A 27,684-nucleotide genomic window follows, 5' to 3' on the forward strand; every position below is an offset into this window, starting at 1 on the left:
ACAATATGCTTGGTTTCCAAAGCACGTCATAAAGATTTCAACATATATTAGTGTAAGAATGAAGGTATTCTAAAAATTTAGCCTTTGTTCTGAGATGCAAGGCATTATAGCAAGCCTACAGAGTATTTCTAGCTTTTGTTTCTTTTCTGTGTTAAAAAGGCTTTGTATGCTTTTGTGTTGCCTGCAATAACTGCCTTCATCTTTTTGTGCAGTTAGCTCAATGTGCGTGCCCCTCCTCCAGCAGGCATGCCTGGTTTTTACATTGAATCCCTTTTTAGTGAGTGTCCTATTGGCAGACAAGAATAGTAAGAGAAAAAGTAATCTCATCATTCTAGTAAAAATTTCTTAATGAAACCTAGTTCCTGTTCAGATTTGGAATATATATTGTTTGTATTGTATACTGGAATTTAAAATTTTATGAACTTACAGAATAAGAATATGATTTTACTTATTTTGAAGAAGTTACTCCTCTTGTTTATATAATTAAAGGACTTCTCAGAGAGTCAAGAATGCTACTTAATTATTGTGATTTGAATAGCTGACTGGTTAACAAGCTGAGTATTCAGATGGTTGAAAGAGATCCTCCTGAGGTTTCCATATGGTCCACCTGCCCCCATCCCTTCCCCAAACCTGAAAAACCAAGATGCTTCAAATGAGGACAAAGAAGTAACGGCATTGATGTTATCTTGGTTTTCCGGAATAACGAATAATAGATAAGTTATAGCATGAGGATGGCTTCTATTGAAACCTCTTATTTGAAAGATGCAAGAGGTAATTAATACATGGTATCAGTAACAAATGTGGTAGGTAACTCTCCTTTTCCAGCCAGTGTTTTGGGGATGGGCTTGCTCCCTGCTGCCTCCTCGCAGGGAGTTTATAGCTGCTTTATGCTGTCTTTCTCCAGTCATTCTTCCCCTCTCCAAGCTTGAACACTGACGAGTTCTGTTTAAGTTAAAGGAAGCCTAGAGAATTTAAGTTTCATACCATGTTAAAGTCTTCCTTCTATAATGGTTTCTATTGCCACTGTTTCACGGAGAACTTTACAGCTCATACGGGTTTTCTAGAAGACAGCACTAGATAGGGGAGTTATGCTGAAAGTAAATGTAGCTTGAGATCTAGACCAGTCAAATGTATTAAAAGTAGAATAGAATATCTAAAAGGCTCTTATTTTTGTTTGTCTAATAACCAAAGAAGCATGTTTTTGAAGGTTACATACTTCCTCAGTTCAGGAGGGTAACCTCTTATCTGTTATTTGTAATGTAAAGGTACATATACTTCAGAGATACATGTGGCAACATTCAAGGGCATCCTAAAATCTCTGCTGTTTTCTCAATGGCTTTATATAGGTTATCTGTATTAATTTATGATTCTGTGATCCCTGTGAGCTTCAGAACACTTTGCTTAAATTAATCATCATAATTGACTTAGTGTGTCATATTTACAGTAATTGTCCTAGGTGAAAATGATAGATAAAGTTGCCGCTTTGTAAAATTTTTAACATTAAAAACCATTTGAAAGAATTATTATAATGCTAAGATTTTTAGATTGCTTTATCATGCTAAACTACTTTTCTTACTTTTTTTTCAGTTGATAAGCTCTATGAGCTCAGTAGCAGAGCACTGTCTCCCCTCCTTATTACGCACCTTGTTTGACTGGTACAGACGTCAAAATGGAACAGAAGATGAATCTTACGAATATAGACCTCGGTCTAGCACAAAATCGAAGGGGTAGGAGTTTTCATTGCAAAAGTCTGTTTCATTTTTGTGGGCTTTCTTGTAAGAAAATGCGTGCTTTGTACTTTTTTGACAAGTATTTTGTATTTGGATCTGTCATTACCTAAGTCTTTGTAGAAAGAGCATGGGCTTCTTTGAGGTAGTGTATTTAACTTGCGTAGATGATGTGCATGAAGTGACTTAGTGATTTTGGCGTTGATTTATAGAAGGAAGTTGGATGCTGATAATTCCAAGCTAGTTTGTCCCTTTTTGAATTGTTTTGGTTGTTGACAGGCCCTTTTAGGAGGGGGCAAGATGTCAGTGCTGCACTAAACCCCAAAGTCTTTCTAACCATCCATTTTATACGTGTGCAACAATGATTGCATGAAAGACATGTATACCCCTTCTCTGCAATATTTGTATTCAGTCTGGTGTATGATACGTGTGTTCTTGATTTCTTATTTTAGAGATGACCAACAACGTGAAAGAGATTATCTACTTGAAAGGAGGGACTTAGCTGTAGATTTCATTTTTTGTTTAGTTTTAATAGAGGTTCTAAAACAGGTAAGCTCTTTTGCTTTGGCAAACTTCTTTTAATCTTTTGCTTTTAATGTCAGTTTTGATCATCTCCTTTAAATGTTTGTATTAAAAACTGGAGCATATATATGATGAGCATATGCAACGCTGTAAATATACTCTCAGTTGCATAAAGCCTTTTGTCTTTCCTGTCTTTTCTTTACATGCCTGCCTTATCTTAGTTCACATGTCTTGGACCCACTAAGTCAAAGCTGCTGATGTACTGCAAAAAGCAAAACTGTAAAAAATAATATTTTATTTATATTCAGTACCTTTTGTCTGCTTAAACATTTTAAAAATACAATGTGAAATCATTGCATGACAACATTCAAATGTCACTTTTTAAAAAAATTAGAAAGGGTATGTAATTTTGCTTGGCCTTATAGTATAGTGCTAGATGATGTCATGCACAATTTCTGTTAATATAACATTTGCATTGGTGTATGGACAAGAGGATAGAGTTTGGCTTCAAGTAGCAACATTTTTTTTCTCGCATTTTTTGAGAGAAGAAAAAGATTACTGTAAGAAACAGTTGAAACATGGAGCAGACTTGACCAAATTTCACGTTTCAAATACTTAAGTAGTTTATGTCTTTTATGTATAGGTACATGAAAATTAAATGGCTTTCTGTACTAAGTAAAGCAAGGACTGTGGTTTAGTTTGCAAATAATTTGTAGGTGATTTCTGTTTATGTGGTTGTGTATGGCATGTTTGTGATATAGGGAAAAATGAAAACAGTAAAACAAAAAAGCTGCCTATCCTTCTTTGAGACATCGACCAATCATCCAAAGTGATATTCCTATACTGCATGCGCAGAGATGCAGAGAACAATATTAAAACCATCAAACTCTCATGTGTTAGTGTTTTACAGAAAATCTTTAGTTTGTGCTCTGTCCCTGCCTAAATTTTCTATTGGCGTGAAAGAAAAAGGGAAATGGAATTGCTTGTTTAGGATTGCAGGGTTGTATGGGTAGCTTCTGTATTTTGAACTGGTATTAGTTTTTCTGTTGAGTAGAGTACATGTTGCCAGTGATTCAGATGTCAGGAGAGGTGCCAAAGTTTTGGTCTTGAAGAGAGTCTGTGGTGAGTCCTGTAATGCTTGGTGAGCCTCTCATGCTTGTACTCCAGACAAGATAGGTATTTTTCTGATAAGGATATTTTCCTCTGCTAAAGACCTGCAATGGGCCACTAAACATAGATACACCACTTAAGAGACTCTTTCGGTCAATTTAATATTAAAAGTTACCTAAAGGAGCGTTTGTATGTTCTGCCTGTAACATGACTCTGCAATTAGGCAGTCAAACAAAGCGCTGAAAGGATGGCTTTTTATCAATAAACATATTTACATTCACATTACATCCATCTTCCTGTCTTCCTGGGAGCCCTATCATTGTTTAATTCTTAAAAACTGGTTTTAGAGGATGCAAAGGGTATGATACAGCCCTTTCTGTAATATGCCCAGAGCAACCAGAGAGAGGGTGACAGACATGACCTATGTAAGAACAAAAATCTTTTGCTTAAATGAGTACATATTACTCATTGTATGAATATGCATGTAAATAGCCAGTTCCAGTAACTGGAAGTTCTTGGACAAATAGCTTGCTTGATGAAGAAGAGTATGAAATTCTCAAGCAGTGTGTGCTTCATTTTCTGTAGACAAGACAGTAATCTTTTCTTCTAATGTATTTTAGTGAAAATCGTAGTCACTCTTAAGCAGTAATATTTGAGTTATTCTAGTCCCTACCTAAATTGCTTTGAAATTTTAAAGATACTATGACTTCATAATTATATATCGTGCTTTTTTTTTAAGAATACATTTGGTTTTTAAGCAAATGTTCTCTTTTAAACCTGAGAAAAGTGGTGATGTCAAAGAGAACTTCAGTAAAAAAGGGCCTTCTAATCAATGGTTGGTTTTGGTTTCTTACTAAATTGTTATTTATTGCTAGGAAGATTTTTATATGTTTGGGCTGCTTTCATCTGCAGAAGGTCTGAAATGGAGATGATATCTTTTCTGCATTCTTATTTTTTGGTTTTGTCTTCCTTTATATCGAGATGAATTGCATTTTGAGGTTAAATCTGTGATAGTAACACCACACAAGGTAGAAAGAGTGGAAAGATGCATAGTTAACCTAGTCTGATAAATTTTGATGACAAATCCGTAGTGTTTACATTACTGTTGTTTATTTTATTATGGATTTAATCCCTAAAAGCCAGTATGCAAAATACTTTAAGAGAATGCCAGTACAGGTTGTGTAAACGTTCATATATTGCAGAATTAACTTGATATCATATGTCAACAAAGGATGTGTCCTTTGACACTAGTAGCAGAGATTTCTACAGGGCATCTCACAGTACTGTTTATTTACTTCATACCTACGTGTATATATACATGCATAGTTACATACATATAAATGATATCTGCATTTCAGATACCTGTTCATCCAGTGCCAGATCCTTTAGTACATGAAGTTCTAAACTTGGCTTTTAAGCACTTTAAACATAAGGAAGGGTAAGTTTCACTTGTGTACTTTAAAATATTTTGTGTGTATTACCAGCCTGTGCTTGATTGTTGTGATTGTTCTCCTTTGCCTCACATGTAACATGTTGGTGATAATACTGTAAACGAACACTGGTTGCTATCTTTAAACTGAAAACATATCTTGAAAGAGCACAGCTGTGTTCAATATAATGCTAAGTTTATTTTGCTTAGAATATGCAGAATGATTTGCACAGCCAGCCAGAGGAAGAAAAGTCTGAGTTTGGATAACTAGAGGTAAACTTCTTATGCAGAGTATGTCTCTTATGTCCGCTCAATAAAACTACATCACTTTAAATGTTAACCCATGCATTTTATGTTTGACTTTCATTGTTTTTATGGTAACAATCTGCCTTTGCTATGGAACAAACTTTTTGTTTGTAATTGAGAACACGCTTGGGGTTTAGAAGAACAAAGTTGTATTTAACGCCTTTTTTTTTTTTTCCTCCCCCCCCCCCCCCCCCCCCCCCTTTTCTCTTCAGGTATTCAGGAACCAACACTGGGAATGTGCATATAATTGCAGACTTATATGCAGAAGTGACAGGGGTTCTTGCTCAATCAAAGTAAGTTCAGTCTCTGACTCTTCTGCATTTGGGGAAAAATCACTCTAGACTTAAAGACTATTTAATATAGCAGCATTTATTAATGACCCCAGTAACTAATCCCTTAAGTGTCAAGTGTAGTCGAGTGTGTTCTGGCGTGTCTGTCTCATGTTCCAGCACAATAAATTTGAACAAATCAAGAAATAATCTTTAGTACAATACTGAATTGCTTTGCTGTCAACTTGTAGGTGCAGGGAAAGGAGGCCTGGTATCAGTCAATAGTAGTTGTTCAGTTATCGAGTATATTCTAATGCGCTGATCATCATAGGCACTCTATAACTAGATATAAAGTATCAGGGTTCATCTTACTTGTGTTTCTTTTACTGTAAGTGCTGTTATCACTAACAGACAAAAGAAATTGGTTCAAAATTATAGACAACATATAAAAGTAACTAAGAATGCAAATAATTGCCATCTATATCGCTTGTTCAGGTTTCAAGCTGTTAGGAAGAAGTTTGTCACTGAATTAAAGGAACTGCGACAAAAAGAGCAGAGTCCTCATGTAGTACAAAGTATCATCAGTTTGATTATGGGAATGAAGTTTTTTCGAGTAAAGATGTATCCCGTGGAGGATTTTGAAGCATCATTTCAGTTCATGCAGGTAAATGAATATTACAGAAAACTGAAATGAGTGTAATTTTGATTTAAGTCATGAAGCTACAATGATGCTTGCTGTGATCAGTCGCTCATTCTACTTGTGTGTTGTCCTTCATCCTTTTCTGTTTAGTTCGTAAGTTCTCAGAGGCATGAATCATTTGTTTCTCTGCAGTTCGTGAGTACCTAGCATAATGAGAACTCATGCTCAATTGTCTCAGTAATGTGGCAAACCTGTAATATATGAATTTATTCGACTAAATGAAAATGGGTAGCAATCAAATAATTTTCTTTCTTTATGAAAGCAGTGGGTTAAAGAAAAAAGTTAGTTGATATGTCTTTTTTTAATAGCTGAGATGCCAAGAAACACTTTTGTTTAAAAACCACTACAGTTAATTTTCAGAGACTTAAAAATCTCTTGATTGTGGATTAAAAATTGTCCTAATGAATAACTTGCCCATTCCACATTAACTGAAGTTACTGCAACTTAGTCATAAATTTCACTAGAGCTATTTAACAGCCATTGACATTGATCTCAATCCTGAAAAAAATGACACATATACAAGTGCTTTAGATTGTGTCCAGAGTGGTAAGTTTGGTGTGCAAACATGTGTATGGAATATTTATTCCTCTGTAAAATTTTCTTTGCATCAAGGTCATCTTGAAAATGAAAATGAGTATATAAAAAAATTATTTTTTAATCATTCAACAGAGATAAGTGTTTATTTTTTAAAACTTCAGAATAATCTGAGGAAAAATGTGCATATTTATATTCTTTTATATTCTGAGTAGAAAGTAAATAGCTATCTGGTATTACAAATGTTCTCCTTTCAATTTCTTTTTAATTGCTAGAAAAACAGGATTTAGAGTTTCTAAAGTTTTGCAAAGTTGATATTGTCAAGGAATATAAGAATAATTTAAACACATTGCATATTTTAAATTCAAACTGGCAATTAGTGTGATGCTGCTAGTGGTTTTTATGGCATAGTGACATTTGTCATCTTTTTTCTAAATATTTTTCTAATGCTTCCTTATTAAGGAATGTGCTCAATACTTCCTGGAAGTAAAAGATAAAGATATAAAACATGCACTTGCTGGTTTGTTTGTGGAAATTCTTATCCCTGTGGCTGCTGTAAGTATTTTTTTTTTCTTCCCTGCTATTCTGATCACTTTCAATTAGGCTATCATTGTTAAAATTGCTTCCATTCATCATCACAATATTACATTTTTACAGATTCAAAAAGGCTATTAAGTAAATTACAAGCACCTACATAATCTTTTAAAGGGAAATGGGTCAGTGTGATTTCTGTATTAGCTAGTTCCCAGTCTTTTTTCAGAACTTCTTAAAACTGTCTATTTTCTAGGCCCTTTTATCACCAGAGCACTGTGTAATCTTATATTTGCTCTAACAATTTGAAATTTCCTTGGTCTAATACTTGTTCACTCAAGGGTCCCATTGACTTTTCTTTATTAGCCGAAACCTGTTAAGTTCTTTCTAGAATAAACTGAGATATGTAATGTTTTTACAGTCTGATAGGGAGAGTGTGAACTCCTATGCAGGAAGGAAGAATGTAGGTTTTGGCTAATTAAAAAAAATTGTTCGTAGAGGTGAGTGTCCACTAGATGTAATCCTTCAAGTGGAAGAGCAGTCAATCATCTCCCATATGTGTCTTAAATCTAAAGCCAGAAATCTTACTCAGCAGCCATGAACAAGAAAAAAACCTCGATATCATCACAGGGTTGGATGTACAGTGCCTATAATGCTGCTTGCGAGAATGCTTTCAGTCAGGACAGGTTCTCCCCCTTCATCCCAGGCTGTTTCGCTCAGTTGCGTAAAGCTTGGTCAACAAGTCAACGGGAAGTTACGGCAGCTCAGTATACCTCAAGCTGACCATTTACCACAAGCTCAGAAAGTTCCATTGTAGTAGATGGATACTTGCTGTGACCGTTGTCTGAAATGATAGTTGTATTAGCAAATGCTAGGCCACAGTGTGTTTGGTGTGCTGTCCTGAAAAATGGCAGGTCGTGGCTCCATGTTACGACTGATTATAGGGGCGTATCTTGCTATATATGGAGAACTGGGAGGTGTAGATCCCGTTTCGTAGAATGGCATCTACAAAGACTAGCAGGCCGGGTGGGGATCCCATCTAAGCAAGCTCGGAGGAAAAAAAAGATAAATCTCTCTGAACTCTGCATTCTCTTTCAAACGATCTGCCTTGCCCTGAGCCATGGGGAAATGCTTCTCTCCCTTCACTGGTCTCAACCTAGGGTGTTCGGGTTTTTTTAAAATTAGGAGGGAGACAATCTTTCTTTTTAAGGCATGACCACAAAGAGGTGGTGTTAGTAGTAGCTGTTTATTGACTGAATTCTTGATCTTACCTGGCCATACTTACACTCTTCTAGAGAAGAATTTCTTGTCCTGTTAAAAAGTGAACACATTTGTCATTTTGAACTCCATAGTTGGTTGGCGGTTGGAGTGGGCAGTGCATAGTGAAAGTACTTAGCATTTAGGTAAACACGAATATTAGTTTGCAAAATCGTAATTTAAATAAAGTGAAAACTGCACGTACAGTAATGAGACATTTGGGACATTTGCGAATTGGGACTATCCAGTGGTAACCGTGGAGGCACGCACACCGGCTGTGCAGAGCACGTGTGTTGTTTTGTGGATCGCTTCCTACAAGCATAGCCTGAATCAGCGCTTTAAATGGTTGGTGAGGGAGGCTTGATATTTCCTTCTGACTCATTGAGTCTTTAATCGTTCCATACAAATGGAGCTTCTTAAATAGAAGTGGAGAGCCCCATCCCAGATTGAGATGCAGTTGAGAGGGTTAGTCATTCTCTTGGAAGATGCAAGATGCAAGTTTGAATCTTTTTGAAGCAGACGAAGGAATGAATCTAGATTTTTCTGTAACTTGGATACAGAAAATTGCTTAAGTGAGGAAGGTGTTGGGTTTTGGCATTGTGACCTCTTTACTGTCATTCTCCTGCTTAGTCATTCAGGCATTTTAAAAAATGTGGCCTGATTTGGACCCTGCAGGTATGACGGCTGACAGCATATTTTACAGTGGGGAAGTTAAGGCTGATCTGTAAGCCCAAGGTTATATCCCAAAGCAACAGTGTGGTGCTGGCAACAAATAATTTCTCATGTGGAGCTAGTGGGGTACTGATCAACTTATAGCTTAAGAATAGCAAAAGATAAATAATTTGAGGGTATGTAGGAAGTGATTTAAAACACAGCTACTTTCTCAGTTCTTTCTTTTTGGATTTGTACACAGATTACAGAGATATTATATACCATTTTTTATGCTTCCCCATCATGAATGTTTTCAGAGTGTTCTTAGCAAGGTGGACATGACACATCTTCTAATAACTCTGAATAATAAAAACTAACAAAAATTACCTTATATTATAGGGGAGTTACGAGTATAGAGGATCTCTTCCAGAAAAGCCAACCCCCTCTCCAACACCCCACCCGCCAATTTGATAAATAAAGCAGAAACAGTATTAAACAGTACGTTGAGAATAATGTTTAAATGGATCATCACAGGTATCCAGAGAGAAGCCTAAGAGACTTGCAGAGGTTTTTATAAAGAAGGTAGCTGCCTGGTTTGTGGAAGGAAGGCTGTTCTGTGTGCAAGGACAGAGTGGGTGAAAAAGGTGTAGGGCTCCATGTATCTGTTTCATTAATTCTGAAAGCTGAACAAAGACAACTTACATGGTTAGTTGGCTGGTAATCCTGTGTATCATTTCCTAAGTTTTCAGTTTTCAGAACTGGAGAACATAAAAGAAAAGGGGAACATTGAAGAGGGCAACAGTGAAAAAGTTATGGGTATTATTTTTTGAAATATATGGAATTATGCTTATGAAGAGTTTCAGTGTAGTTTTTATTTGTTAGTTGATGGCAGATACTTTTTCTTCAAGTAGAGAATACAGGCCATGTTCTTAAAATAGTGGGGTTTTTAATGGGTTTTGGGTTTGCTTTGTTGTGGGTTTGTTGGCTTGTTTTTAACTGTATGGTTGTAGTGTATGATATGATTTCTTTTGCTTCTGTTTATACTTCAGATAAGTACCCTTAAATACTAACCTAATGTGAGATTTAACTTCTGAATGTTCTTGAATTCATGGACATCTTAATGTATATTTAAATTGCCTTCTGTATAAACTTTTAAACCCATTTATGTGTGTATTTTTTTTAATAGGCTGTTAAAAATGAAGTGAATGTGCCATGTTTGAAAAATTTTGTGGAGATGCTTTATCAGACTACCTTTGAACTGAGTTCAAGAAAGAAGCATTCACTGGTATTTTAAAGAAATATTTCAACTTCTCCATTTTGCTCATCTTAGACTTTTATACTAGAACATTATATGAGGAAAAGCTAACAGCTGTATTAATTTAAATCTTAATTCCTCAGTTCAAGTATAATTAAATTCACAGTGTATGGGCATTTGCTCTAATTTTGATTTGTTTCTTTGTGCAAGATACATGCTCTGTTATCTCACTTGTGAGGTTGTCTTGAAATCAATGCTTGTTTTTGTTTATTTTAGTGGATTTTAGGACAGAGTTATTTAACCTAACGTCTCTTCTAAAAAGAACTTGCATTCAGGGAGTCTGCATATTTAAATTATGTTTAATTAAAAGATAAAAGTGTCAGACAAGACTTTTCCAGCAAAATAGCAGCCTGTTAATAGCCCCGCTCTGCTTGTTTTCTCCTCTCCTCATATACTTTGTTTTTCTTTTTCCAGTATTTTTTATTATCTCTTTCAGATATAAATATCTGTGGGTTTCTTTTCCCCTAAGACTGCATCTTAGTTTTTCCCCTAAAACTGCATCTTAGCAAGGATTTAAATCGCTTACTAATGCAGAATTTGGTAACTCCTGATGACCATGGCAGCCATGTTTCAAGTTGATTCACTTCACTTTGCTGGAAATGTAGCGCTAAATTTTGGATCACGGTTGGCATATTCAGTAAATGCAAGTGAATTTAAAATTATGTTTTTCAGTAAATGCAAGTGAATTTAAAATTATGTATTCTCACTTTCATGTTAGAGATGAGCTTTACTTTCTGGTATTCTGAGCATATAAAGCATATGTCATTGTACATGGTTAAACTCCTTATGCAAGAATAACATAAAGTAGTTGATGTTAGTATTCACAATGTGATTTTATTTATGGAGTCAGAAACATGGTTACATCAAGATTACAGTTTGCCTATTCATCCTCATTCTTTAGTTGTGCTCCATAACAAGATAATCTGCAGTCAGATTTGGTATTAATGACCATTATGTGTTCTGTTAAAGTATGTAGTGTTTAAACAAATCTTATGTTACTAAAGCAAAGCAAAGTCATGCTAGTCTGCATATTCACAGGCTTCATTAAATTGCGCTTCATTCCTTACTAAAAGTAGACCTTAAGTAGAAGTAATGTATCTGACAACCTAAAGTCTGCCTTGGTTTTTACTGAGTTGATGATGTTTTTCCTGAATATTCTTCTTAAAGGCAGTTCCCTCTCCCAGTATGTAGGACCCCTTGAATTGGATCATGTGGTTGCAGGGAAAGAGCAAATATTGTATGAAGGGTGAGATCTGCTCTCAGTCTTTGTTTGAGATCAGACCTTGCTAGGAGATGAGCTTCGCTGTGGTCCCACTGCCCCAGTCTTACACCATGAGCTCTTACAGCACATAGGTTATACCCAGGACACTACGCCTGGCATGCGTGTCCTAGTGCGGGGGAAAGGCTGCCGTGCCATGCTAAAACTGTGAGACGAGAACCGACTGTGTGTCTCATTCTCAGTGTACAAAACTTGGGAGGTCTGCAAAGAGCAATTTGATCAATTCTTTTTCCCCCCTACTCATAGGCTTTGTATCCATTGATCACCTGCCTGTTGTGTGTCAGTCAGAAACAGTTTTTTTTAAATAACTGGCACGTTTTCCTGCAGAACTGTTTGTCACATCTAAAGGTAAGAATCCTTTTCGATTCAGGAACTGTTGCAAATCAATAGCGTTTATTCCGATATGTTCTCAGCATTCTCATGCCAAATAAGCAGTGAATATTTGGCTGTTTAAAAGGACACTGTGAATTTTGGGGTTTTCTTTAATTAAATGCCTTAAGTCTCCATTAGTATTAAACTTAGTAGTAAGTATTTGTGATGCTATGTAATGCTGGAAATGGATGTGGCTCCCTTGGGGGCTATCGTTTTTATTGAGTAAAATCTGCAGGAGGAGTATCTGCTAATAAACGCTATTTATGCTAGAGAAAGTACAAACTGTGATTCTTCATGTGCAAATTATATGTGAGAAAATAAGTAGAATGTATAGTAAGTGCAAAATTTCTTTCTCTTGTTCACTTTTTGAAGGAATAGAAAATGAATTGGGAGTCCAGAAAAGATACAATATCTACAGCCTGTGATATATATTTTCCAAATAAAAATTACAGTGTCCCTTTAAATCATGGCTTCACTTGATAGCATTGTAAACATGAGTTGGTTCATAAAGAGATTGAGATACTTAGAAATTAGGGATTTGTATTAGTGACTTTCCTGTAGCATTAGTTGTTATACATGTTCTTTCCTTAATTTCGATTAACATAGTTCATGATTTTGCCTAGTGTATTGATTTTGATAATTTTAATAAATTCTTTGATCCACCTTCACAATATTCATTCTGGTTAAGTATGAGTGACAATTCCGAAGCTTATTAGTAAAATACGTAAACCAGCATGAAATCAAAAGGAAACAGGTTTAGCTGCTTGGATTGGTTTTTAAGGGTCATTTTGTTTTCATGACATCTTTCACACTTTTCTGTTGCTTGTTGGGTTTTTGTATATTTTTCATCTAACGTTGTAGTTCTTTTGCAATATTTGCCTTGATTTTTGTTTTGTTGTTTATTTTGCTTATGGAGGCTGCTTTTGCTTTTGTTTTTAAAGCTTTAAAAAAATTCTTACAGTCTAGGAGTTGCGTTTTTCTGGCATGATGTCCATTGCTGGTAATGGATGTATTAAAACTATAAATGCCAGTGAGTTTAACTGGTAGTTGCTGAGCATGCATTTTATATTTTACTTAGTTCTGTTAACCACTAACAGCTTAACACGTTTACTGTAAGGCTCTATTCAGCAGAAATCCTACATATGAATTTCTGCAATTCAGAATTTGCAGTTTTATGATGCTGTGCCATCAGTGAGATATTTAGGATATTTTATGGTTTGGTTTAATTTGACCCACTGAATACTATTGGTTTTTTGGATGCCTACCTTATTCAGAAACTTTGTTGAGTTTAATCTTGAGAAATACACCTTCACTGTCCTAATGTGTCTTATGAATTACTGTGTTCCTTTGTTTCTGAAGCTAATTAAATGCATGCACTCTATAATAAGTAATCTCATTAATTTATAAATCTGAGTTTCACAGCAGTTTAGTCTTTTAGATTTCCCCTTCCCCATTTTATTTCCTGATTTCCTAATGACTAAAGTTATTTTATTTGCAGTTACATAAATATGTAAAATGCAATAAGGATTCCACATCCATTGTCTCCAGTGTCTTTGTTATTTAATAAAGTAATTTTGAGAGTTACTGGAAGGTACTTTAGAGTACTGAAAAGGTTTATCCACCCCTACTGTATTAGTTAAAATTAACAAACTAATGTTTGAAAGAATGACAACACTGAGACTGTGTCACAGGGATATTCTATGAAAAGTACAGGCCCATTAGCAAGTTGCCGAGAGGTAATGTAGGTCATGGATTTATGGTGCTCACTTTATTCCCTGGTGACTGCCCAGTGCAAATTGTTACCTAGCAATGAACACTGTATGGTCACACTTTGGTGACAGAAATAAGTAATTTCCCATTTGCCGTGGTGTGAAAGGTCACATCTTCGCAGTTGCCCCATAGTACCTGATGCATAGTATATTCATACCTTGCCTTACCCTGCAGTATTTCTGTGCTGCGTTCTACTTGATAATGTTCCTGAGAGCGATCTGAATCCTAATCCAGTACTAGCAATATTTATTGCCCCTGTAAACTCTTTGTACTGGGTTTCAGTGCACACGACCTTTAGTTATCCTCAAAGCAGGCTTATTGTATGGGGAAAACATTCTAGCCTTGCTGAAAGGAGGAAGCTTAGGGGACTGGACTGATGCAAATAGCAGATAAGTGAGTCGTAAGTGTCAGTTTAGACCAGGAGTGTACCAATGGGTGTTTCTTGATATACGTATAGCTGGCCTTGTCCCACAAAGCGGTTGGGATGCTGTTTCAGCATTGAGCCCAGCAGGGCATTTCTTTACACACTGTAGTGTAAGCAAAATTCTGAATTTATTCAGCAGGCAATAACACTGGGTCAGTATTGTGAAACGTTTTGCTTACTTTTTGACTACTATTTAGATAGACTAATTCTAGCAGGTTTGTCAGAAAGCAGATAGATTCTTGGATGGAGCTGAGTTGTTGTGGTATCCTTACAACCTCTTCTGGGGAGAGGAAGGAACATTTAAGCAAGCTGCTGAAATGAGAGAGAAAAGTGTCTATCATTCTGTACCACTGTTGGGTGGAAAAGAATAATTTTTTTTTCACAGTTTAACTTTAGTGTCTGTTACCACAAAACCTTGAAAGTTGGAGGAACGTTTTCTGCCGCTGTAGCAAAACCTGTATTTCTACTGAATAGAGTCCTTACTAGACAGCTATCTGTTGTTTTTGTGCTTTTTTTCATCTAACATGCATGTGCCTTCCATTCTCATGTTTGTTATGTTTTGCTGTCTCACATTGCTTTATTTAGATGCCATCTAACAACAGTATCAGAAAACAAATAGAAACACTGCAGGTGAGTTAATATGTTGTTATAACTCAGTGAAACATTGCTTTGTCTCATGTAGATACTTTGTTTGGGTTTTTTATGTTAATTGTTGTGTTTTGTGCTTTCTTTTTTGTAAAATTGCTGTTAGTACTGTTCAGAAGCAACAGGACTAAGAATAGCTAATGTTTCAAAGATCTCTTTTTCTTGCCAGGGAGTAGAGGAAAAAGATCAGAAAATTATCTAATACCAGTTTTTCCTTGGGGGTGAAAATGTGGCTTTATGAGATTGAGTATCAATATCATAGCTGGTTTCCCTCAACAGCAGTGCATGTTTCCACTGGAAGTAAACTACCTATTCAGATGTATGGTTTTTTCTGTTAATTCATTTCAAAAAGTGTCTTGCATGCGAGCAAACTTGAAAACGTTTTCACAATAAAAAAATGTGAAACTGATTTACTGTAACAACTTGCAGTGCACTAACTTGAAAGACTTTTACACTGTTGGTTTTGCAGGTTTTAAAAAGTAGAAATTGTTTTAGTTCAGAACAGAAGAAAAGTTTAACATCAGTATTAAAAAGTACTTTCTTCAGTAAGTGACTACATTTGACTAACATGGAAAAAATGCTGTTTTGTTTCTTGCCTTCATTGAGATATGTTTTATTGACTCATCTTAATGTAAGACCACTGTGGATTTGCTCTTACTTTTTTGGTTTTGTAACAGAGATACAGTTCTTGACAGCTTATTCCATAGTCTGCTGATAGAATTTATGTTAAAAGTTTTAGGATTTTAAACAAAACTATGTTTGGGAAAAAAAAAAAACAACCAGAGTGCTTTAAAATCTGACAGGCATCAGCTAAAAGACTGATATTCAGCCAGGCTGGTGAATTATATAGCCATATATACTGTATTCTAGTTGGAGTAATCTCAAAGAGAAGAGGAAATACTGACATATTAACACCAAGTATACAAGAAGTATGCCATAAATTAGACCCCAAAAGCCATTTTCTTCTAGCATATTTGTTTAGTTCTGAGTTATAGGAAGAGATAATGAAAATTTTCAATGCTTAAGAAATTAAAAGTACTACTGTATTTATTCTGTAACCCTTTTTAAAAGGTGAATGCCTCCTTATACTATTCTTTTTTTTAACAAAGAAGCAAACTTCGTCATAACTAATCAGGAGTAGCTATATTGGTCCTATACAGATGGAATGTTGTTAACACATTGTAAAATTTCTGCTACCTCTACCATTTTTTTTATTAGAAGTTTGAAAGCCAATAGTAAATTTTTTGTTTTCTTCTGGACCTGTAAATTAAGCTCCCCTTTGAAATATCAGAAATAAGAAAATTGAAGCATTACTCAGTTCTAGACACTGCATTTCAGATAGGCTTTGATAACACGTGTACCAATGAATTCACTAGCCTACTTTGTACATCAAGAATTGTTGGCCTATAGATTAAATGAGGAATAATACCATGGGTTTTTGCTGTTTAAGTATTAAAATCAAAGCTATCACAGTCTCACCCTCTCATACAATTATGAGTGTTTCCTTCTTCCTCACAGTAGCATTGCTGGTAAATTAACTGGACAGTGGGACAGTTACTGTCTGAATACTAACCAGGGACAGGTGTAACTTCTTACTAGTTAGATTTTGTCCAGATCACCTTCCTGAATTTACCCACTGCCTAGTTGCAGGTGTGCTAATTCAGAGGCGATGGCAGGAGCACATTGATGAGTGTGAAGGGAGAGTAGAACAGCATTATCACTGATGTAGACTGGGTTAAGTTATTCCCTCTAATTTCTGATAAACAGTCATGTATGTTGTTTGTCTGTGAAGTACCACTTTTGCCTCTGGTGATTTTGTGATAGGCTTTTAGCCTTTCTTAAAGTAAGCTGCTGCCAAAACCAATTGTCCTGACCCACCCATGTTAAAGCTATCCAAATTACTCTCCTTTGTATAGTCTATTGCACAGACATGGCCATGAAATTATTCGGATCAATTTACTGGTGCGAGTTGGACTTTTCTGACTGCTAGAGTCAATGCAGAGGGGAGCAGTGAGATTGGACAGGAAGGAACCTAGGATGAGACCATCTCTTTTTGAACAGTATGGTCTTAGATCCACTTACACCCTTTGTGAAATTGCGCTCCGCTTGTCCTGGGAGGACAAAGTAGTTTGCTATTCTGACTTACTGGCTTGTGGTAGAGGCCACAAAATGTGAAATGGCTTAGGTTCAAGCATCATATAGATATGTCTTGAAGCAGAAAGACTTCACTGAAGTTGGGGAAGGTGTGTTTTGGGGGTTCTTTTGTTGGTTTTGTTTGGGTGGGGCGTGGGGTTGGGGGGGGATGTTGTTTGTTTTTTTTTAACTGAGAGAATGCCTAGAAGGATGACAACTGGGAATCATTTATTCTGTTCATAAGCTCATACTTATGGCCAATTCCAAGAATCTCGCTCGACACTTCAAGATTATAAATACACCAAGAATCCCTAGTTGGAAAAGGGGTTGCTGGAATTGGTACAAAGGATGATAGTTACGTACTGTTTTACACAGTTTAAGAGCTAGGAGGACCAAAGCAGCTTTAAGAAAAAAAAATAATTGTTTTTCATACAGTGCATAATTTAAACTGAAATATGCCATAAGATTGTATATTAATTCAAGAAAAAGCTAGTTTAATTGTTACAATAAAAATCCATTGGAAGTGAGTAAACACTAACACAGCCCACAGGAAATGGCTAAGTTGGGTGAAGCCTGGAGTGCACACCCAGAGAAGCATCTTTGTGTGCCTGCCCTGTTTTGCATTCTTTTCTTCTGCACTTGCTACTGTCTGCTGTCATAAACTGAATGATGGACTTAGACTTCATGCCTGATCCAAAGCAGCTACTCCAATATTTTAGACAAACTATAAGTTAGTTTGCTTTAGAGTAGGTATTAGTTACAGTGGCTTTCTGAGAAAAGTTCTTGGAAGCAATACACTCTTGGTGTTCATCTCAAGAGGAATATCTGCTTTTTACTTACTCCTCTGCTCTCAGAGTGAAAGCCATGTAAAATAATCTGGAATTACTAGTTAAATATTCAGGTAGTATTGAAAATATGCAATGCAGGGTTGTTTTTATGAAAACATATTAAAACTTGTAGTCAATATTAAACACATCAGTTTTCATTGTTAAAAAAAATTGAAAATATTCTCAAAAGTCAAAAGTGTAATACTAGAATTTTTCTGAGTGTCTCACAGGCAACAGTAACAGGATTTTTCATTTATTTTACAGAATAAAGATCCCAAAATGTCTCGAGTTGCACTGGAATCTTTGTATAGGTTATTGTGGGTTTATGTTATTAGAATAAAATGTGAAAGCAACACTGTAACTCAAAGGTAAGTTCATTATGCAAAGGATTTTCAACTATTGATTGCTGGGGTTTTTTTCCCCCCTAGTGATATCAGAAGAGATCCTGAAGCCAGCTCAGGGATGGTCTAGTCAGGCGAACAGGGGAACAAAGACTTCATCTTAATAGAGGAAACCAAAAGAACTTGATTACTTTGAGGAGGAGAAGGAATAGAGTCTATGATTGTCTTTGCAGGGATATGCAGGGATAGAAGAGGGCGGAGAGATAAGAAGCAGGATATTTATTAAAGTTAAAAGGCACTAATGGTACCAGAACAAGTAGGGTATGAAGTAGCTATCACTAAGTATGGGCTGGAAATGAAAAGGTTTTCTTTATAAATTAGCATCATGACAATTTGGGATAGCCATTCAGATTTTGCCCCTCCTCCTGACTATTACTAACTAGTTTAAAGCAAGATCTTATTCACTTTTTAAATGAACCCATGATGCTGTTGCCTCTGGCATTAGAGGGCTGTACTCCCTGTAGGCGGTCCTACCTGTCATATGCTTCTGTACTATGTAGTAGTAACCCCCCACACTCTTCCAGATTTGAGCTGTGACATCTATGCTATTATAAAAAGTTCTTTTTTTAAAGATTTTTTTTATTTCTCTTTATTTCTAAATTCTTGTAGCCGTCTCATGAGCATCGTATCAGCACTTTTTCCAAAAGGATCACGTAGTGTGGTCCCACGAGACACACCTCTGAATATATTTGTGAAGATTATTCAGTTCATTGCTCAGGTAAGAATCCATCTAGGTAGAGCTATAAGAATAGGATGAACATTATTTCCAAGAAATGTAAATTTAAGGTTAGTTTTTGAAATATTTGCACTGAATTAATGGTCTTATATCTTGAGTAGAATTTCCCCAAATATGTATAGCAAATGAAATGACTCGTTCTGTTTCTACTAGTGGCAAAATTATTTTACCTAAACTTCAATAACTGTTGTGTATGAACATTGTGATGATTATTATTTACATTTGGATTGCATTGTTGTGGGGGTTTGTGTATATATATATATATGAAAAAATACACTAATATAATTAGTATATTCCATTATAATATTTTTGTAAGGGGCAAAGCATTCAAACAGTAATATCCACTTATATTTAGCCTGGAGACTAGCCTCTGTAGACAGAAAAAATATGCAATGCATGCAGTGTGTGTAGTTAGCATTGCATTATGATTTGTATTATTTTAGGTGCTTCTGTTGTCCTAATATCAAAATGCAGGATATGATCTCACAAGATAAACTCTCATTCATCTATAATCTTATAGATTAGAGACATGTTTTCCTGTCTTACAGATAGCTTGTCTGTGCTTCAGCTTCCAAAATTATTTGCTTCTGGTCATACAGGGATGAGGCAGGACACACAGCCCTTCACTGATATATGTTTGTTTCCTAGGGCTCCTCTTTTTATCACTAATATTCAGTTATCTAAAACGGTTCGGCTCATTTGTTGAAACATGTTTGACCTGAGCAGAACTATCTGGGAATTTTTTCAAGAGAAATGGTTCAACCATATCAGGGGATAAGCTGTGTTGAATCGTACTATATTTAAAAAAGAACATTAAGTCATAAGAACAAACAGGAAAAAATGAAATTTTTTTTTTTTTTTTTAACTTTTAAGACATGATACCCAGCACCTATGCAAAGCCAAGAAATTAAACTATGCATATTACCAGAAAAGAGATGATCATACCAATCTATTTTCCTTTATAGGAACGTTTGGATTTCGCAATGAAAGAAATAATATTTGATCTTCTTAGTGTTGGAAAATCACCTAAAACCTTCACTATTAATCCAGAGGTAAAAAAAGCTCATTACTTGCATGCAGTGAGAACAGAGCATTGGGGGAAAGTGGTTAACTATTTTTGAGCCAGGATGAAAGCAGACTAATGAATATCTGAAGGGGTGTTCTGCTAAAACTAAAGAAGTAATTGTAGTCATGCACAATTGCTGTTTTACTTCCACTGAGTAAGCTAGCAGTGTACTACAGTTCAGACTCATTTCAACAATAATTTCAGTAAGTATGTGTGAATTTTTGTTACAGTATAACTGTAAAGCCTTTTTTCAGGGAAGTTGTACCTAGCTTTTAAGGTTCAAGACCCAGTCTAACAGATGAGATGTTTAAGCAATGTCTGTCTTCAGTATGTCATTCTCGACATTCATATTAAGTCCTTTAGTGCTCTGTACTAAAAAATATTTGGTATATTAGCCTGTGCCAAGTCAGTTAACTGGAGTAAGAGTTGTGGGAAGGCACTGAAGGCTTAAACTTGATTCTTGTTACTTTCATTACCTTAATATGTAACATTAAAATAATGCCTGTTCTACTGGAACCATGCCGCTGTCTATTTAAGAGAGGAAAAATGCAATTTGTGTTTTGCCTCATCTCTGTTACTTTAATGTTACAATTTCTTCTGTTTTCTCTTTCCTTTTTCTTCTCTTTTTTGCTATTGAAGAGGATGAATATTGGCCTCAGAGTCTTCCTTGTCATAGCAGATAGCTTGCAGCAGAAGGATGGTGAACCACCAATGCCAACAACAGGAGTCGTTCTTCCCTCAGGAAATACTCTGCGTGTGAAGAAAATTTTTCTTAATAAAACGCTGACAGATGAGGAAGCAAAAGTTATAGGTATGTTGTATTCTTTTGTGAGTTGGCAGTGTGTTTTAACAGAGTTGCTTTGATTCTTTATAGAGAGGGCTGCTAGGCAATATTGACCTTCTGGTGTCTGAGACCAAATCCATGGCTTTTTTTGAAGTGTTTGCACTGCCAAATTAGCACAAAGAAGCCTGAGTGCAATTAGTGTGGTAAATAGCATGGCAATTTTTGTTCTCTTGATGTTAGAACGTCCCAAATGTCCCACAGCTGAAGTGGAGTAAGACAGTTTTGACCCCTGTGCTCTATTGGTCTTCTGTGGATGAGCTAGGCGTCTCTAAAGGACTGTTTCAACATGTTCAAAATTTAAACAAGAGCTAAAATGCTCGGAATTGAGAAAACAGAGAAGCAACTAATGGTTTCTTCCCTGTTTATGTTCTTTCTGAAGGAAACTTGTACTTTCGTGTAATACCTCCCAGTACTCATTTAACATGCATTTCTTTTGACACTTAAAGTGTGTTTCATGTCATCTTTGGTACAAGAAGAAATTTGTCCTAAGCTGAATCAGTGGCAAATATTTTAATAAAAATGTGAAAATGAAATGAGAACAACTGAAAGAGGTGATTGGAACTCTTTGGCTTTTCAGGAATGTCCATCTACTACCCTCAAGTCAGAAAAGCACTAGATAGCATTCTGAGGCATTTGGACAAAGAAGTTGGAAGGCCCATGTGCATGACTAGTGTGCAGATGTCCAATAAAGAACCTGAAGACATGATAACGTATGTACTGAATTATAATATTTTTACTGTCACAGTTATATCATACTGTTTTTATGCTGTAATGCTGCAGATGCCGTCATTAATGTATTACAATCGTTGGCTTCTTGCTTGACTATTAAATGAATGCTAATTTCATTAATTAATGACTAAAGTTTTTGATAGCTCCTTAGTTTTGACATGAAATTGAAAAAATTTGTGGTGTACTGAAGGAGATTTTCCTGTTGTTTTCTTGGTTATAAACTGTTTTTGTAGGGGTGAGAGAAAACCTAAGATAGATTTGTTCAGAACTTGTATTGCTGCTATCCCAAGACTGATTCCAGATGGCATGAGCAGGACTGACCTCATTGAATTGCTTGCAAGGTAAGGGAGATAAAATTCTGCTCTTGGTGGATGTTCCTTTTTAAATCTGTGTGTATAAGAGTTTGTCAGTGCACTATGTAGTGTGAGTCCACTGCATACAGAATCCATTCTTCCTGTTCCCGCCTACCTTCTGCAGTTGGTCAAGTGTTACTGGCCAGAATAGCAGGAGGTGAATTTATCCTGAAGATCTTGCACTTATTTTTAGAGAGAATTTTCTTGAAAAGTAGGAATTTATTTCTGTTGCTTTGTTTTTTGAACTTGTTCTTATCTTTTTGTTACTATTATCATACTTTTTTCCCCTTTTATCTTTTCTTCCTTTTTTTTTTTCTTCCTATTGCTAATACTGTAAATTATCATAAAGTCATTCTTGTTTAACATTACCAAAATGTGAGAGACGCATTTATGGGAAACTTTTTTTTCCTTGTTCTCTTCTAATCCTGCTTCCTTTTTCCAGTTTTTTGATCCAATACTACCCATATTTATCCATCCCTATGGGTAAACTGAGCATTCAGTGAGAATATGTAGTTGTGGTATATGCAGACAGTCTTTACATATTACTAGAGTGATAAACCTTCCTCCTTTCACTTTTTTTATTTTTAATACAAGAATGGCGTTGGTGCAGAAATATAGTATAGCTTTTAGCTTTGAAATTAATTTGCATATAATGTGTTGAGTTACATATATTAAAAAGTTAGTAATAATGTGAGAGAATAAGATTTTTCTAACACTTTTTCTTCAGTGTCAAAAATCACATAAAAGACATAAAGTATTAAGTAATAATACAGTACTGGGCAAGTTTCATTTACCATAGTGGGCTGAGACATATTTTTAAGTATATATGCAAAGGGGTTTTTTGCAAGTTTTTTCTCATATCCAAAGTAAAGCTGCTTTATCTGCAATAATAATCTGTTCTTTCCAATTTTTATTTGAAGAAAGTAACCTGTACATCACAGGGTGCCTACCTACTGAGCTCTAAGGTGGTTGCTCAGATGCATGCAAAGATGTGCCTATATGAAAGACTTGACCATGTCTCTTGAAAATTATTTGTTTATACTAAGTTTTGTGAAGTCTTGCATTATTTTGCTATAGTAGTAGCACCTTCTGATAGTAGCCAGTTTCAGATGTATTCAGAGCGGAAAATGCATCTGTGTGGGAAGTATTCCACATTATACAGTAAAGAAAGAAGTTAACACCAAACTTTAATTTATGAAGGCTGGTTAAGAGTATGCCAATCTGGGGTGATGATACCGCTGTTTTTTCTAAACAGGCTGACAATTCATATGGATGAAGAACTTCGTGCCTTGGCTTTCAATACTCTCCAAGCATTAATGCTTGATTTTCCAGATTGGCGGGAAGATGTTCTTTCAGGATTTGTATATTTTATTGTGCGTGAAGTGACTGACATCCACCCAACGCTTCTTGACAATGCAGTAAAAATGTTAGTGCAGCTCATAAATCAGTGGAAACAAGCAGCCCAAATGCACAATAAAAACCAAGATTCCCAGGTATTTCTAAATAAGGTCCTTTGATGTTAACATGTAGTTTGAATGTACATGCAGTTCTATTAGTAGCTTTTATTGTTTTTGTTAAGTAATAAAAATTCAGCTTACTTTCTTAAAGTGCTTGAAGATTTTTAGACCTATTATTTTAAATCAGTATTTTTGCCAAAAAATTACTTTAATATTACTAAGTATTACAGAAACCCCAATTCATGGCTACATCTTTGCTTACATCAAAAGTCATCATCTGTAACTGGAAATAAATTAAGTAGGAATGGTAAAACAGTAGAACTAGAAAGAAACATCATTTTTACTAGCAAACAGAAAGGGTTCAAATAATTTAATTTTTTACAGTTCTGTATGTAAGAGTATTACCTATTTATTTTTAATTTTTCCCTCACTGCATCATTCTAATGAGAAAGTGAAATAAGAAAGACTTTCTTGTGATATTTGTTTGGACTGAATTCGAAGAGATACCAAAAAAACCAAAGTAGCTGATATTATGCCATTCTCATAATGCAAAATCTGACTAGTAGCCAAAGATCTAAATACCTTATGATCTATTCTGCCATTGCTAATAATGGAACTATAGCTTGACTGTGTTTACTTTTTTCTTAATTTGCTTAAATTCTGTGATGTCTTTCTTAGCGTGGTGTATCCAATGGGGCTGCCCATACCCTTCCTCTGGAGAGGACCCTTTATTCCAGTGTATTTCACGTGGTGGAAGGCTTTGCTTTGGTCATCCTTTGCAGCACAAGGCCTGCCACGAGGAGATTAGCTGTCAGTGTTCTCAGAGAAATAAGGGCCTTGTTTACACTTCTAGAAATTTCTAAGGTAAGAGTTGATGACCCATTCTTGTGACTGCTTAATGAAACTGCTTTTATCTTGGCTTTCTTTGAGCTTTTTGTGTTTTGTCTTTTGTAGAGTGATGATGAGTTGGCTATAGATGTAATGGACAGACAAAGTGCTACTATCCTGGAGAGTTTCATACATCTCACTGGGGCTGACCAGGTATGAGAGTTTTTATGTTAAGTTGGATGTAAGATGAGGTAATTCTGCAAAACTGTCCCAAATAAATTGTATATATGTTAAATGATAGTGTCACTATGATCATGCAAACTTTATCAGCAATTTATCACCTTAAAAACCCAACCAACCAAACAAAAGAAAATCCTCAAAAAACTTGAGGAGTGTTGCGAGGCTGACACTGCCATTGTATGCTTTCTGATCAACAGTGTGTCATTATGTCCACCATATACACACAGCCAGCTATATCTATATCTGTTTTTTCTTATCTTGCTCATAGATTAGAATTTCTCTGAAGCAAAGACCACTGCCTTTTTCTGCAGCAATACAGTGTCTTAACAGTCAATGTGTCCTTTATCCATGATGAAAGCTATAATAACTATCAGTGAATAACAATTGAATTCCATATTTATATATTTATCATTAACTCTTAAGTATCAAGGAAAAGCTTTTCTGATTTTAGGTTTAGCAAGCAAGTTGGAATTCAGTAGTAAGGCTTTTAGAGTCCAGAACCTTTTGGAAGAACTAAGTCATCATGAGTGAAAAGACCTTTTTCTAGAAGTTACTATTTCCTAATATCCAGTTCCTTCCCAAACAGCATGTTTATATAACTGTCCACATTAGGAACTTGTGTAAAAAACCCATAAATTAAGTATTGTGTTTTATCTATTCCAAATGTGGTTTTGACACTGATACTTTATTAGATATTTAACAATGAAGAGATTGTTACTTAATATACATGGTTATTAAATATTGCTTTGTTCTCTTTTTTATGCACACAGACTACTTTACTGTACTGTCCCAGTTCAATAGATTTACAAACTCTGGCTGACTGGAATTCTTCCCCAATCAGCCACCAGTTTGATGTGGTCAGTCCATCACATATATGGATATTTGCACATGTGACTCAAGGCCAAGATCCATGGATTATAAGCCTCTCAAGTTTTATGAAACAGGAAAATCTTCCAAAACACTGCCCAACAGCTGTAAGCTATGCTTGGACATTTGCTTACACCAGACTCCAACTGCTGTCTCCACAAGTGGATATCAAGTAAGTTAATTTCTAATGTAAATACAATATATTATATTGAGTATTCTTTCAAGATTTATCATCATAATGTCATTATGTTTCAGTGAGGTGACATATGGACTGATAATGTTTTCTGTGGATTTAATTCAGCTTTATGTAACAATATATTAAAGCAGTTCTATCTGGAAAAAAAGTTTTCTACTCTAAAAATTAATTAATTCATGCCTTCGGCCATATCATAGTTAAACAGATTTGACTATAAAAGCATACATTATTCATGTACAGGTCTATTCTGAACAATTTCTTCAGCTTACCATGTTAACAATTTTAGAAGCAATGGCATATACATATTTGAAAATATAAATTCAGTAGAAATACAAAGTGAAACCTGGTAAGCTTCATTTACTATACTGAGGTTTTGTTTTTTTCATTTTTAATAGCAGCCCTATCAATGCAAAGAAAGTGAATACTACTACAAGCAGTGACTCCTATATTGGGCTCTGGAGAAACTACCTGATTCTTTGCTGCAGTGCAGCATCTTCTTCAAACTCCTCCACCTCCACAGGCTCTGTGAGATGTTCCCCTCCTGAGACGCTGGCGTCTACTCCTGACAGTGGTTATAGCATTGATTCAAGAGTAGGTTCTTCTACTCCTTACTATAAATAAGTCTACATGTTATTGAAAGTAGAAACACCTGAGGCTTATAATAACTATCATGATTTTCAGAAACTGGTGTAATTTGTCTGAAAACACGTTTTAGTACACATTTGTCATTTGTTTAGGATAGTGTTTCAGTTCGCTTCTCCCAATCCATGCTGTAGAGGCTTTTCTGCTTATGTTTTGTAACCCAATCTCAAAGTCTTACCTAGAGTTAATGAGGACATGTTTTGTTTACCATTAAGGGTTTGGGGGGGGGTTGTTGGTTTGGTTTGGTTTTGGTTTTGGGGTTTTTTTTTCTGTCAGTAGACTTCTGCAATTCTGAGCAAATAGCTGCTCACTTCAGTAACTGAAGCAGTGACCTATTTAGGCTTGATGTATCTTGTTATATTTTTCCCAACTGTGGTTTTCTGTCTGCCTTGTTCTTCTCCTTTTTGGCTTCCTGTAGAAGGTACAGTAGAGGTGAAGATAACTCATGGACTATACAGCAGATTTTGGGGAGAAGCAGCCTATTCCACTTGTTTGTTACCAAGATCCTTTCCCTAAATCTGAGGAACTGTAGACTGAAAGCTTTGTTTTCTCTGACAGCCGCAATGGAGTCTAAGGAGTTGGACACCAGAAGTCTGCTTCCCGTCCCTAAGGAGGGCAGATAAACGTGCAAAGCATCTGTTTATCATGTTGAAGCATTCATTGTCACCTGACAATGAAAATTCAATTATACAAGGAATGGAGAAGTACTTAATACTAGTTTACTATTTCAGAAAGTTTTTCCATGTCAAAGATCAAAAATTTCATTTTTAGCATTTTAAGTCACTGATACATGTGAGAAGACTGTAAAATTACAGCAGATGTTTTAATGTCACACCACCTGATTGTTTGGTAACTACTTCATTCTGTTTTATTCTGGTTTTCTTCTTAGATCATTGGCATTCCATCCCCTTCCTCCCTGTTTAAGCACATAGTTCCAATGATGCGCTCTGAGAGCATGGAAATTACAGAATCCCTTGTGCTGGGACTTGGCAGGACCAACCCGGGAGCTTTTAGGTAACTGTTGTCTTTCATCTGTTTTTATGTTAATTGATTACAAAGCTGGGGAATCAGAGCTCAGAAAAAAACATTTGCTTTCTTTTTTTTAATAATTTTTAAAAAGCTGTAAAAACTGATTACAGTTGTCTTTATCACACCACTAAATGTTAGAAAAGCTTTTTTGAGGTTGAAATAATTTTATGTAGAGGTCATGTCTGCATAAAGAAAAAGAAGTCAAAACAATAGGCAGTTCCCTTTTATTGATATTAAAGGCAGCTCTTATATGAAATAACAGACTGTGTGGACTGTTAACATTTGAAATGTTAATTATAATCATGTTTGTAAGAGTTACCAAACTCTCCTTATTGGTATTGCCAACAAACGTGTTTCTGAGCTCTGTGTGTGTAGGAGTTTAATGATAACTGTAATCTAAAAAGAGATTTTTGGATCAAGCTGAAAAAAAATACCAGTTAGAACTGTTTTTTGACTAGTGCTGAAGCTTCTGAAATTTGTGGTGCATCCCTCTCA

The 27,684-nt window shown here is 35.6% G+C and overlaps 1 protein-coding gene across 12 annotated transcripts in view; it reads left to right on the forward strand.

Moving 5' to 3' along the window:
• FRYL (FRY like transcription coactivator) overlaps nt 1–27,684 on the forward strand; it is a 176,821-nt gene that overhangs the window by 84,236 nt on the left and 64,901 nt on the right. For 9 of the 12 annotated variants that reach the window (XM_052780108.1, XM_052780109.1, XM_052780110.1 and 6 more), the window contains 21 exons: nt 1,588–1,727; nt 2,180–2,276; nt 4,718–4,797; nt 5,307–5,387; nt 5,859–6,027; nt 7,060–7,152; nt 10,223–10,321; nt 11,877–11,978; nt 14,782–14,826; nt 18,066–18,169; nt 18,812–18,920; nt 19,904–19,990; nt 20,644–20,815; nt 21,426–21,558; nt 21,811–21,918; nt 23,186–23,423; nt 24,066–24,251; nt 24,342–24,428; nt 25,226–25,494; nt 25,914–26,109; nt 27,050–27,174. In XM_052780108.1, coding sequence (XP_052636068.1) covers nt 1,588–1,727; nt 2,180–2,276; nt 4,718–4,797; nt 5,307–5,387; nt 5,859–6,027; nt 7,060–7,152; nt 10,223–10,321; nt 11,877–11,978; nt 14,782–14,826; nt 18,066–18,169; nt 18,812–18,920; nt 19,904–19,990; nt 20,644–20,815; nt 21,426–21,558; nt 21,811–21,918; nt 23,186–23,423; nt 24,066–24,251; nt 24,342–24,428; nt 25,226–25,494; nt 25,914–26,109; nt 27,050–27,174 — 2,720 coding nt within the window. The remainder of the gene's footprint in view (nt 1–1,587; nt 1,728–2,179; nt 2,277–4,717; nt 4,798–5,306; nt 5,388–5,858; nt 6,028–7,059; nt 7,153–10,222; nt 10,322–11,876; nt 11,979–14,781; nt 14,827–18,065; nt 18,170–18,811; nt 18,921–19,903; nt 19,991–20,643; nt 20,816–21,425; nt 21,559–21,810; nt 21,919–23,185; nt 23,424–24,065; nt 24,252–24,341; nt 24,429–25,225; nt 25,495–25,913; nt 26,110–27,049; nt 27,175–27,684) is intronic. The other 3 variants (XM_052780104.1, XM_052780105.1, XM_052780111.1) reach the window with 1 other exon arrangement.

Source organism: Harpia harpyja, chromosome 2 (genome assembly GCF_026419915.1).
Source record: "Harpia harpyja isolate bHarHar1 chromosome 2, bHarHar1 primary haplotype, whole genome shotgun sequence".
In the NCBI taxonomy this organism is placed as follows: domain Eukaryota; kingdom Metazoa; phylum Chordata; class Aves; order Accipitriformes; family Accipitridae; genus Harpia; species Harpia harpyja.